General features: G+C 38.3%; 1 protein-coding gene across 1 annotated transcript in view; it reads left to right on the top strand.

Annotated features, from left to right (window-relative positions):
- LOC139454452 (maestro heat-like repeat-containing protein family member 1) overlaps nt 1-12,456 on the top strand; it is a 72,187-nt gene that overhangs the window by 55,736 nt on the left and 3,995 nt on the right. Inside the window, exons 34-39 of the mRNA XM_071236162.1 lie at nt 5,975-6,121; nt 6,733-6,921; nt 7,308-7,463; nt 8,087-8,221; nt 8,785-8,887; nt 11,159-11,224. Of these exons, the coding sequence (XP_071092263.1) occupies nt 5,975-6,121; nt 6,733-6,921; nt 7,308-7,463; nt 8,087-8,221; nt 8,785-8,887; nt 11,159-11,224 (796 nt within the window). The remainder of the gene's footprint in view (nt 1-5,974; nt 6,122-6,732; nt 6,922-7,307; nt 7,464-8,086; nt 8,222-8,784; nt 8,888-11,158; nt 11,225-12,456) is intronic.

The raw sequence follows: 12,456 nt of genomic DNA, 5'->3' as shown, positions 1-12,456 counted from the left end.
CAACTAAACTTATTGTGAAAATATAATATGCTTTGATTTCTTTGAAGTAAAATAAATGCAATTAAACTTGCAAACACAAATAATTGTTAAATGTTAGTCACCTAAAAATAGTTTACATTAGAAATTAGCCTCTGCTCAAATTTACTCATGATTCTGATTGGGAGGTGCAACTAAACTTATCATTGAAAGATCACATGCTTTGAAGTTTTAAGTAGCTTTACTCAGATTAGCTCAATGTCAAGCTGAACCTGAGTCTGGCGAAAATGTCAAGAAACTGGACAACAGGTATACTATATATGTCATATTTTTTTTAGTAAGTAGGAAATAAATAGTAATTTTATAGAAATTTCATTTATATATATTTCGGCCAGGAATCAACATGTCTCTCCATTTTTGCCAAATCAAGGTGCTGTTTTCGTTGGAGAAATCAGTGACATTTTGCTGAGGTGCCGTTTTAGCCTCACCCATAAGAGATAACCTAATAGATCAGGTGATCAGGCTCAGTGACCTGGTTCATGGCATCTGACAGTGACCATCTAACAGTGTGGATTGATGTTCACAAGATCAATCACTGGATTGTCTAGAATTTTGGGCCTACCTTTAGAATACAGTACATAACTTTTCAAACAGGTCACAGTACCCTGTGATGTAATTCGTAGTATTCTGTTGCCTGACACACTGGCAAAACAATGCCTTGTGCTGTCAGGGGTCATTGGATGTGCATATATATGCTCTTTTCAGTGGTCTATCGTCTCCACACGCTATGTTGTTGCATGAGTTTAAATTATTTGTTTACTAAATATTGTTTTAAACATTTATATGTGAACTGGATGGGTAAACAAGCAAAAACTTATTTGAATACCGCTCCAGAATTAGAATACAATATGATATGACAAAAGTACAGTCAAGGAATACAATTATATACATGTTCTTATTATAGAAACTACGTTGTCGGCGCTGTCAGGTCGCATTTTCAGTAGTAATAGTGTACTGCAATATACGGCAAGGAATAGTATTATAAATTTAAGATGCTATGTACAATCACAAAACCTATTGGATAGCTGAATGTAGTCTTCTACTGATTTAAGAATTTCTAAGTTTATTTTTGACGTCCTTTCAGGATTACCTAATAGAATTGAATTTAGATCATATCCCTTAACATAATAGTACATATTCTGTCTTAAATCATTGTAATTTGGACATATGAGAAAGAAGTGAAGTGCATCTTCAGTGTGATGGCCACAGCTACATGTAGGATTATCTTATAAATATTGCCTGCGGATGCACATTTTATAACAAGTGCTTGTTTATTTTCTATATACTTTTATTTCATTTTTTACTTATTACAGTGGTTAAAATGATTATAAATATAAATTGAAACTAATAATGTGCAATAAGCGGGTTATAGCTGAAACGACACCTTAGCAAAACAGCACTGACTGGCGAAATACTCGCCGAAAGCGAAAACGGCGATTATTACTTGACGAAAATGACACCTTATTTTTTTTTTTACCTTGGTAAAATAAATGAAATTAAACTAGGATTGATAACTTGCAAAGACCAATAATTGTGAAATGTTAAAACAAGTTTACAATAGAAATTAGCCTCTACTCCAACCTATCCTATACCCGACTCAATTTATTGTGATAACATGCTTTGAAGTAAAATATATGGAATTAAACACACATCGTCTCATACAAACACAAATGCATGTAGTTGTTAAACGTTGAAACAAGTTTACCTTCGAAATTAGTCCCCTACTCCAATTTACTCACCGACTCTGATTGGCAGACACAGCTCACTTGTTGTGAATGTATTTTTCACTTTAAAGTTTAAAGTACTCAATGTCAAGCTGAAACTGTATTTAAGAATCCTAACATGGTGCAATTTTTCACAATGGCCTTTTGATGTGTCATTTGAACATGTTGAAAGGTTTTACAAGGGATATTTGTAACCCAATACTTTCCGTAACGGGCAACAATGCTCGTCTAAAGAGTTGACTAACGCCATCAGGTGGCGATCAGGCTCGGTGACTTGGTTGATGCATGTCATTGATCCCAATTGTGTGGGTCGATGCTCATGATGTCAATCACTGGACTGTCTGGTCCAGACTCGGTTATTTACATATAGCCGGAATATTGCTTGCGTGCGGCATAAAACAACAAACCAAATCATAAGTGTGGGATGAATGATTTGAAATTAGCAAGTTTTATGTGACCTTCAATCACTACAACCTGATCTGAGTCTTGAAAAGATATGACTTTGATTCAGTGAAAATTTGCATCATGATAGTTTCAACTGTAGATACAGTTAATCTGTTTGTTGTACAGTTTCTGTATATCAATATATATGTTGTTCAAATAAGCTTTGCCTCTTCACCAACCCTATTCCTCTTTTGGAATAAATAGTGTCTAATAATTCAAACACCATCACCATCATCCTAGTGAACACAACAAAGAAATGCACATCAAAAACGTCATTATTATTATTTCTGATCTCTGATAAATTAGAAAAAAACTGTTATCCAGCAAGATACATTTCCTTGGTCCCAAGAAGCATGTTACATAGTAAACTGACTCGATAAGTTGAATAGCAGTTGTAAAGGCACAACTGACTAAGCCGTCACTACTCAATTAAGTAATTAACAGACAATTGCAAGTACTAATACCCACCCGACACTAATTGCCCTGTTAATCCCTAGTCCACAATGAGTTGACATTGAGTTCATTTTGCTAATTAGCTGTTTTTAGAGTAGCAAGGTAATAAACATCAAAGGTGGGGCAGGCTTTGATCATGTGTTCTGTAGAAGAGATAATGTCACTTGTTTTATGTTTATTTAGGATTAGCTACATACCTTGATGCTACCAAGGCAGCCCTTGAGATTATCAGACAGTTTGGCTAGACACAAACTGATGTCTCCCTTGTAGCACACTATGTGTCAGACACAGACTTTGACCACTCTGTGCAGATGCATATCAATGCATAAAGAACATTGGGTAGATGATTCAACAATGCCACACAAGTCAAAGTTGGGTTTCACTGTATTACGAAACAGACGATGGATCCAAAACTTTATAACAGTAATTATGATTAATTTAAACTTTGCCAGGCCAATATTTTGCATGTTATTGTTAATCTTCATTTAGTTAATTTTCAAAAAAGATAGGATGAATGATAAAATATGATAATCAGTCATGAATATTTGAATTCAGATCAGAACAAACAGGGAGGGTCACCCCAAAATGTGAGAGTCTCTAGGGGAGATTTTTGACAAAATGGACAATAAAATATAAAGTGCTTTGCATTTTCTTTCAGTGAGGGTTGTGTCAAAAATGAATGAGAACATACCGGTAATACATGACCGGCCCCTTTAATGTAATATACATAGTTTTTAGTTGATGGTTCAGGTTGTACTTTTCAGTTGAATTTCTTATCACCGTCTATGATGGACTACCAATTAATGGTAGATATTTAATATCCATAATAACTTAGATAAATGCTTCTACAGTCTCATCCTAATTTGTCAACATTTGAATTTCAATATAGCTTCCATTAATGAATTAATGAATTTGGTGAGAATATCTATTGTCTGAATTCCTAATATACTTTCTTTTGTATTTGGTGTGCAAGGGTAGCCTAGTGGGTGAAACAGTCTCTGAAACCCGGGTTCAATTCACCACATGGGTACAATGTGTGAAGCCCATAGCTGGAATATTGCTAACAAGCTGCATGAAACTATACCAACTCACTCGCTCATTATGTTGTATTTTGAGATCACTTACATGACATGTGTTTTGATAATTATGAATAGTTGCATTTATGTATAAGAACCTATGTAACTTAGTTTTGCATAGTCTTGTTTACCCTTCCTTACATTTTGATGTAATGCAAACATTCAAGCAAAATTCAGGTGAACCTTGTGATATTGTTTTCGAAGACCGGATACATTTTTGTATTTTCTGAACACTTTTCTGTTTGCAATGGCTTATTTACATGTTCAAAGATTGGTTAAATATTAGTTGCAAGATAAATTGTCAATACCTCACTGTTTGAGAAAACAACTTTAAACATTTGTAAATATGTGTGTGTTTCTTAACTTTTGACTAACAAGTTTCTAAAGATGTTATGAAATGTTTCAGGTACCTGGATTTCACAATCTGACACTAGCTACATTTAAGAAGATCTTGCTCACACAATTCAGACAAGGAAATCGCCGGAAAATGAACAATACTCCTGATAACAACCAACAGATTCACCTCAGAAAGTGATGATTCTGAATGAATAATGCCACTAATGTGACTGTAGGTGGTTGTATTATGACACTAATGAAGTCTGAATGAATTTATGCCAAAGCACTGTGACTATGTCCAGGTTGTGTACACCGATGCTGACCATACAAATCTGAATGACTTTTGTGGTTTACTGCAGAAACATAATTGACTTTAGATATTCTTCTTCAATAAAATTCTTCTGAGATTTGACTAATTTGTTTATTTAGAAAATGGCATTGAAGCGTCTGTTCTGTAAAACCTTGCAAACACCACTGGTTACTTTATGCTAGTTCCTCTGCTTGCTTGATCAAATTTCAATTTGTGATATGTACCAATGAAATGCCATATAATCAATAAATAAGATTTTTTTCCAAAAACATGATTTGTTTTGCTTCATTAGCATAAAGATATATAATACTGATCAGCCATAACATAGGTGCTGAACAAATATGAAATGTACTAATGCCCTGAATGTTTTCCTACTATAAATACTTAACAAAAGTTGTAGTTCCACCATAGTAGACAAATGACATTGATATTTTTTCTGTACTTTATTTAGGTGTTTTCTATGGATGCCATTAGTCTTATGCACCAATTTGGGACAACTGTATTCTGTTTTATATTCCCATGAAACTACACTGTCCCGATATAACAAGTACTGATACCGTTCCAAACTAATCTGTTAATCTCACCAGGGCCAAATGCCAAAGCACATAGCCAATGACTTTCCATTTTTTTCTGAGTGAGAATGCTGTTTTGCCACTTTTAGCAATATTGCAACAATATCATGGTGGCGGACACCAGCAATAAGCTTCACACATTGGACCCATGTCGCAAAACAACTTGTGAACAATGCATGCCCACATATCTCAGTTTGAGGAGGATATTTACCATTAAAATAACACAGAATATTACAACAGGTACCTGTAACTTTTTTCTTTTTCTCAGTACAAACTGGAAGTCTGGACATGAAATTTAAGGATATCATTATACAAGAACTGATGTTTGTTCATTAAATACCATTAACATCCAAAAAGGACAAAATATGAAATTGAACAATTTTCTTCTCCAAAAATGATTTAGGAGGATATTTACCATTAAAATAACACAGAATATTACAACAGGTATCTGTAATGCACAGGCTAACATTATTTACCAGAAGCAAGTCATGAAGAAAATTTGCATCCGGATACCTTCCGGAAACCTTCCGGAAACCTTCCGGAAACCTTCCAGATGCCTTCAACAACCTTCAAATTGCTTGGTATTTTCAAGTTAATTTTTTTTTGTGTTTCACACTTAAGTGAACAAAATGCACCCCCCAAATTTTGACATTTTTTTTGGAAGGTTTCCGGAAGGTTTCCGGAAGGTATCCGGGCCGGATCCAAAATGGGAAGGTATCCGGAAGGTTTCCGGAAGGTTTCCGGAAGACGGAAACCTACACTTTTTTTGCTGTGGATTTGACACTCGTATAAGCAGATTGTCATTCTTGTATATGTATTTGTCAGTGTGTCACTTGTGATTTCGATTAAGGACTCTGAAATTGTTCAGGAGCTATCAGTTTCTAAACAGCTGTGGGTTCATCCTCAAAATTGCTAAAAGTTTATCTCTTACTTATTCTTTGGTTAAGAAACAGAGTCAGCTGAAAGACAATCGTCAAGTTTTTTTTTTTTTAGTTTCTACCTTTCTCTGTCTCCGTGTTTCAGTTGATCAACCAGAAGTGTGCTGGAGACGACACAATGGTGGAGCTGATCATGAACAGCCTGCTGGGCCGCCTCGTCGACTCCTCGCACGTCGTCAGAATGCTGTGTATACGAGGACTCAGCAATGTGGCCAGTGTCGGCAAGGACCAGGTTAGACCATGTCTCAGTACCTTCCTTAGCTCACACAAAGTTAAGTAAGTAATATCATGTAAACTTCTGAAGGATAAAGGGGGCACGGGTGGCCCAGTTGTCTAAGGCGCTGCGATTCGCTGTGCTGTGCAGATTTACGACAGAGTAGCGCTAAGGTTGTTTTGTACAATGGCCGCCTCAGCTTTTTGTGCATTTGTAACACACTAGAGAAGGGGATGAAAATATACCTTTTTTTAAAAAAAACAACAACAAAACATGAACTATGCCCACGTCAGTGGAACTAGATTTTTATCCCCCCATAGAAAATGCTATTGCCAAGTTTACGTCAAGATATTCCTGATAACAATGTAGCACCTAATTTGGAAAGACATGAAGCTCAGTGGTCTAAGATGTCCTAATGTGCTGTGCAGAGTTGTGTCCCTTAGCGTGACCAGGAACCAATGATAATTGATTATAATCTTTGATGTAGAATTATTAGGACCTAGTTTTGAACATCTACTAGCAGCCTGTCTTTGTCCTTTCCTTCTGCATTAAGCTTACATGCCATATGATACAACAGATATACTGCTGACACTTAAAACTACTTTTTCACTTTGTTCTTTTATTACCAGGTTCAGAAATACTCAACAACAATCCTGTCGGCCATGATGGCTGGGATGGATGATAAGGAAGACCCAAATGATGACATCACAATCGAAGCAATGAGTGGTTTGTCTCGCATCATGTCCGAGATTGACGAGAGTCACATCCGAGCCATTCTCATCAATGTTGCGCTCAAAATTAGGCCTTGCTTTGAAAAGGTATGCTGTTTTGCATTTAAAATGTTTGGGGGCTTTATTCAAGTTGAGGCAATATTCAGATGATTCTTAAAAATGTATTAGTTTTGAACTGGAACTTGGAATAATAATCCTCATTAAAGTGATAATCAAATGCCTTGGTGTCTGATCTGACACATGCAATACCAGTATTTCTTCATTTCCGTTGAACATGTTGGTTGTGTACATATATAATTAGAAATGTATTATTGTCAGTTAACCTAATCTCCGAGAAGGAGTAAAACTTTTTTTTAGACTTTCACTTTAGGAATTGAAAGTATAATATCAGTTATATAAGGAATCTGCTTTGGATCATAATTACATTTGTTCCATTTGGAAAATAAGGTTTGTGTCTCATGCTTCTGGTTTAGGTGAAGCCTGCAGTACGTGCACAGGCATTCATCTTGTTTGGCAATCTGTCCCGGTTCGGAGATGGTCCGTCACGAGCACCCTTTCTTGAACAAATACACAGTAACTTCATCAGTCTTCTCCTGCATCTGAATGATCCAGAACCGGATGTGAAGAAGGTGAGACTCCGGGTGAATGAGTGAGTTAGTGAGGGAGGGAAGGAGGGAGCTGGAATAGATGCAGGTTTCAGACATTTCCCACTTTGATGAAACCCACGAGCACAGGTATGGTGCTCACAAACCTAGAAATATAATCAGTGAGAACCGGGATTGGAACCCACAATCGTTGTTATTTTAAGTGTGCCCAAGGGATGCAACTCTGCACAGCCTATTGCAGCATGTTAAACGATTGGGCCACCCCTGCCCCGGAATCCGGTGAGGACAGATTCCCAGTACTCTATGCTTGTTGTAAAAGTCATCATGAATGGGTATCACGGCTTCAAGCTCTGCGAGTTGTTTGATTATGTTTTATCGTGCAAATTGCCAATCACATTATTGCCTTGAGAAGCGATTACAAAATCCCAAAAAGTGAGTGTGTGAGGTTTAGACCTGCCTTTAGCAATATTCCAGAACCATCACAGTAGGGTAACACCAATAATCAATATAATGAACAAACACTTTAACTGCATGGCTACCCTTTCACCTTCTCTTATCGTATTCATATGTAATGGTTTGGACAATATGTATTGCGGCAACATATTACGATATCCTTTGTAAATTGTTTGTGCTTCCCTGTGTTCCAGGCTTGTAAGTATGCCCTACGGATGCTTGGGCCACTGATAGGATCAGAGGCTGTCAACGACAAGTTTCAGAAACATCTTCTGGAGGAGGCAAACCTTTTCTATGGGGAATTCATGAACGACTTATCAAAACTTATTGTAAGTAGCGCCATTTAGAGGTTTCCAAAGTTTTTTGCTATTATTACCTTCTTTCAGTTTTACCAGCAAAAGACTATCATAAAAAAAAAGTAACAATCAGGTGTCCGACTGTGACTGCAAAATGTCCGATTTGAAATAGTGCCACCCGGACATTTTAAAATTTGCCAACAGACATTTTCGAAAAAAGTATTAGCTGGACATTACAGCCTGAGACCGTATATCATAACAAAGGATACAAAATAAAGAGCTGCAACCAGACTGACATGTGTTAGTGTTGTTAATTAGTGTGTAAACTACTTACAAGGGTGACTGGACGCTATCGGTCAACATCGAACAAATACTAACAATAATTGTTCACCTGTAGGATCCTTGATTATTGTTGTCTTTCAAATGTCCAGACAAAACCTTTCTTTAATATTTTGTTCTCTGATAATTGTGTACATGCCAAAATGGGAAGATATAGAACTCAATGCTGTGTATGCATATATGTACATGCATAAGTAGTTTTATGATGTTGATTAAGACATTGTTTTTAGCTATGATTTGTTGTTTCTGTTTTCTAGATTCAAGATTTTCCGGAAAAGATCAACTTCTATGTGATGGGCTGTGTCTCATTCTTCAAAAGCCACTGGGATGAAATCAAGAGCAATGCTGCAATGTTTGCAGGTATACACATTAAAAGACAGACTGACATATTATATTATATTATATGAGAGGCTTCTGCTATGTAGTTTTGGACTCAAGGCAGAATAGGGGTTCCCAGTACCCACTGCTTCTTACCCGTGAAGATGAGGGTAGAGAATAGGTCTTCAGCAACCCATGCTTGCCACAAGAGGCGACTAATGGGATCAGGTAGCCAGACTCGCTGACTTAGTTGATGCATGACATCGTATCCCAATTGCAGAGATCAATGCTCATGATGTCAATCATTGGATTGTCTGGTCCAGACTGAATTATTTACAGACCGTTGTCATATAACTGGAATAGTGATGAGTGCGGCATTAAACTACAAAAAAATCCATTGCTTCTTGTACAAGAGTGCTCTGAGAGCACAACATCCCCCGCATGAATTTTTTTAACGAGTTTATATTTTCTATGTATTTTATGAAATAACAAGAGTAGATGGCACTGCAATTGAAACAAATTGTGCAGAACATTTTGTTGGGAGTAATCCAGTCTGAATGCTAATGCCATAAGGATGTAGCTCACCCACAAAAGCCTTATACAAGGAAACTAACGATAGTTAGGTATTGTGACATTTTCACAACAGAGACTAAATGACATTGTTTTATAATGGTTGTTACCTGAGGCAAAGTTGTACCTGTATCAGTTGACAAAAATGAGGATCATAAACCAGGGAAGTAACTATGTTAAAATAATTCAAATTTATAACGACTGCGATAGGTCCAAATTAGTCGAAATGAAACAGGACTGCGATATGTGTATCATCAACATGTCGACATCTTGTGTGTAGAATGTCAGGGATATTCTCTGGAAACTGTAGGAGGAGTTGATTTCACAAGCTTAGTACCCTCTCTCACAATTAGGCAAATGAAGCTCCGTAAAACAGGGGCAGTAACTCTGTCAAAATTAGTCGAAATGAAACGGGACTCGATATGCGTATCATCAACATGTGATATCTTGTGTGTAGAATGTCAGGGATATTCTCTGGAAACTGTAGGAGGAGTTGATTTCACAAGTTTAGTACCCTCTGTCACAATTAGGCAAATGAAGCTCCGTAAAACAGGGGCAGTAACTCTGTCAAAATTAGTCGAAATGAAACGGGACTGCGATATGCGTATCATCAACATGTCGAGATCTTGCGTATAGAGTGTCAGAGATATTCTCTGGAAACTGTAGGAGGAGTTGATTTCACAAGTTTAGTACCCTCTCTCACAATTAGGCAAATGAAGCTCCGTAAAACAGGGGCAGTATCTCTGTCGAAATGAAATGGGACTGAGATATGCGTATCATCAACTTGTCGATATCTTGTGTGTAGGGTTTCAGGGATATTCTCTGGAAACTGTAGGAGGTGTTGATTTCACAAGCTTAGTACCCTCTGTGGGACGGACGGACAGACAGACGGACTGACTGCGCCACGACATAATCCCCCTTCGGCCATTCTGGCCCGGCGGGGGATAAAAAGCGGGTTAGGAATGATCATGAGTTAAAACTCACACAAATGGTGTCAATCTTTGCTTGTGCCATCAACCATTAATTTGCCCGGCCCAGATTTGATTATTTACGGGCAGCAGTGATATGACTACAATATTGCTGATTGCATTGTAAAAAACATTCAGTCACTCATTTATAGGTGTGGATGTCTATTTTGCTCTGTATGTAATTCTTCTCATTTGTCATTTCAGTGAACAGTAGTTATGCCACAAGCATTACTGTCACTCTGTAAATAAAGAGACTGTCCCAGTGGTCTAAATCACAATGTGCCATGGAGATGACTCTCTATGCTTCCAGGATCCACTGGTCATGAGTCCAAATCCTAGATGCATCCCGGGAGGCACGGGTGGCCCAGTCGTCTAAGGCGCCGCGATTCGCTGTGCAGAGATGCGTCCCTTTGGCACACCAGAAAACAATGATTGTGGGTTCGAATCCCGGTTCTCCCCAATTATGTTTCTAGGTTTGTCAGCATCATACCTGTGCTTGTCGGTTTCACCGAAGTGGTAAACATCGGAGACCTGCATCACTTTGGGCTTTCCTGCCACATTAAGCTGACACGCAGTGATATAACTGGAATACTGTTAAAAGCGGCGTTAAACCCAACTCACTCACTCACTAGATGCATCCCAGTTATGATCTCTGGTCTTAGAGCACTGTTACCAGGTTCAGCTGTAATTGTCCATGCCCTGTGTCACGTTGTCCTAAACCCAACTCACACATTGATTGATGTGTTGTTTATAATGGTTGTCATTTCCTCACCAGGGTTCCTGCTGGGTAATCTATCAAAAGAGAAGCAAGGAAACATTACAAAGGAACATGTGTGCTCAGGTATTGTCCCTCATACAGTCATAAGACCCATGAAGATTCAGGCTAGAATTGGTCTCTAGCAACCCATGCTTGTCATAAAAGGCAACTAATGGGATTGGCTGGTCAGGCCTGCTGACTTGGTTGATGCATGGATAGATGCTCATGATATCAATCACTGGATTGTCTGGTCCAGGGTTAAAGACCTGCACATTACCTGCTATAACTTTCTTGACAGGTGCTTTATATCAAATGGGAAAAAACCTATCACATTTCTCTTGCACCTTTCTAAATTTCCTATGAACATTTCAGTGAAGTATTACACTTTGCTGTAACTCATCAGGGCCCTGTTCTACAAAGTGATCACAGCCCTATGATTGTTGTAAGTCTGTGTTAAAGCTTGAGAGTTATCAACTTATCGCAAAAATGGCTTTGTGGAACACCGCCCACAAGAAAAGTGTGGCCTAGTGTAACTCACAGGACAATGTTGTATGCCTAAGACAGGCCAGAATTCACTTATGTTTGGTTTAAAACAAGATTTGTCATAATCATAAGTGGGGGCACGGGTGGCCCAGTCTAAGGCGCAGCAATTCGCTGTGCAGAGTTGCGCCCCTTGGGCACGCCAGAAACCTATGATTATGGGTTCGAATCCCGGTTTGCCCCGATTATGTTTCTAGGTTTGTCAGCACCATACCCGTGCTCGTGGGTTTCACTTAAGTGGTAAACGTCTGAGACCTTCATCACTTCGGGATTTCCTCCCACATTAAACTGACACGCCGTGATATGACTGGAATACTGTTAAAAGAGGTGTAAAACACAACTCACTCATAATTATAAGGGCCCCCACAAGAATGTAGGGCCTGGTGGTTCAGCCCCTGCAACTGATCGTACAATGTTGTATCTTTAAGGCAGGCCAGAATTCTCTTATCATGGGTTTGAATGGGCTTTCCTAGCACACCAAGCTGTCATGCTGTGATATTTTTTTAAAACTGTTCATAGTGGTGTTTATCCCTTCAGGGATGAATCTCTGTTTGAGTTTTGCATGTGTATGCTAATAATGAACACTAAGAGTAGGAGAAAATTGGAGATTGTGTGTCTGTCCTGAATGAGGTAACATTCACCTTCTAACTTTGCTAGGGGCACGGATGGCGCCACGATTCACTGTGCAGAGTTGCGCCCCTTGGACACGCCAGAAACCTATGATTGTGGGTTCGAATCCCGGTTTGCCCCAATTATGTTTCTAGGTTTGTCCGCAC

This window comes from Haliotis cracherodii, unplaced genomic scaffold (assembly GCF_022045235.1).
Source record: "Haliotis cracherodii isolate W230 unplaced genomic scaffold, xgHalCrac1.p SCAF_10, whole genome shotgun sequence".
NCBI classification, from domain to species: domain Eukaryota; kingdom Metazoa; phylum Mollusca; class Gastropoda; order Lepetellida; family Haliotidae; genus Haliotis; species Haliotis cracherodii.
Note: the sequence above shows the minus strand (reverse complement) of the source record. Positions and strands in the feature narration are given on the sequence as shown.